The following is a 1,370-nucleotide window of genomic DNA, read 5'->3' on the forward strand; positions in this document are numbered from 1 at the left end:
TATCCCATAAGATTTGTTATATTGTCTTGTTATTGTAATTATCTAGGATGATCTATATTTTCAGCTTCTTTATCTGAGATAAGGATTGTTATGCCTGTTTTTTCACTTCAGCTGAAGCAAAATTTATTTCTCTCCAACCTTTTACCTTTACTCTGTATGTACCTATCTGCTTCAAATGAGTTTCTTGTAAGCACTCTATTATAGGATTCTGGTTCTTAATCTAATCTGCCATTCACTTACTTTTCACATTTTAATTTTCTTTATTATTCAAAAATCATCCTTTTTATTTACTCTTTTGACTCTTTGCTTGTGCCTTCAACACCTTCACAACCATTTTCTGCTCCTCAATCAGGAAAGTACCCTTGATCCTGTCACAGACAAATTTAGCATACATGGAGCCATCATAAGCCCTGCTGACATGCTTTTTTGTCTTTGATAGCCTCATAAGAACTTTAGTTCTTACTGCCCGAACACCTCGAAGTCTTCCTGGGCACACAGCACAGGCTGATTTTGGTGCTTTTCCGACTTTCTTGGTGTAAAGGTAAACAATCCTGTTACCTGGAGCTCGTGACATTCGAGTTTTGTTGGAAGCTGTATTGTAGGACAACCTACGCTGATATGTCAGGCACTGAACCATTTTTAATTTCTTGTCAGGTTCGCCGCCAGAAGAAGCAAGATCATTCACTTACTTTTTATGGGAGAATTCATGCCATTCACATTCAAAGTTACAATTACTAAATCTTTATTGCCCTCCATGCTCTCTTACATATCTTCATATTTTTCCCCTTTTTTCACTTTATCCATTCCCTAGTATTTTGCTTCTGAATATCACCATCTTCAGTGTGTTTGTCCCTTTGTATCCAACCCCCACCCTTTTCTTTCCCTTTTCCCTTTGCCCCTTCTATCTTTTGTTAGATCCCCTTTTACCCCTTCCCCTTTGCCCTTTTAATACTTGAAAGGAAAGATAAATTTCTCAATTTAGCTGAGTGTGTGTATGTTAACTTTAAGCCTAATCTCATGAGAGTAAGATTCAGATGGTTCTCACCTCTTCCTTTCTTCCCCTCTATTGCAATATTACTTTGTACCTCTTTATGTAATATGAGTCACCCCAATCAATATTCCCCATCTCCATCTCTTTACTGTCTCTCTTCTTAAGGAGATACTGTTTTTAAATCATTGTATCAGAGTCATGGATAAGTCATAATTGTCTATTACTTCTGGATAAATATAATCTCTCTAATGGAATTACACTTCTTGAGTTATGAGAATCTTTCTCCCAGGTGGGGTTATAATCAGTTTCATCTTATTGGATAATAATTATTTTACCCCTGCCACCCCTTTTTTTTTACCTTTTCATGTATCTCTTGAAT

At 36.4% G+C, this 1,370-nt stretch overlaps 1 protein-coding gene across 1 annotated transcript; it reads right to left on the reverse strand.

The window, feature by feature from the left end:
• Positions 1-283: 283 nt before the first annotated feature.
• LOC141518121 (large ribosomal subunit protein eL34-like) lies at positions 284-637 on the reverse strand. Its single transcript, XM_074229844.1, has one exon. It carries the CDS (start codon positions 635-637, stop codon positions 284-286), a length of 354 nt encoding a protein of 117 aa, XP_074085945.1.
• Positions 638-1,370: the final 733 nt, after the last annotated feature.

Source organism: Macrotis lagotis, chromosome 1 (genome assembly GCF_037893015.1).
Source record: "Macrotis lagotis isolate mMagLag1 chromosome 1, bilby.v1.9.chrom.fasta, whole genome shotgun sequence".
NCBI classification, from domain to species: Eukaryota; Metazoa; Chordata; class Mammalia; order Peramelemorphia; family Peramelidae; genus Macrotis; species Macrotis lagotis.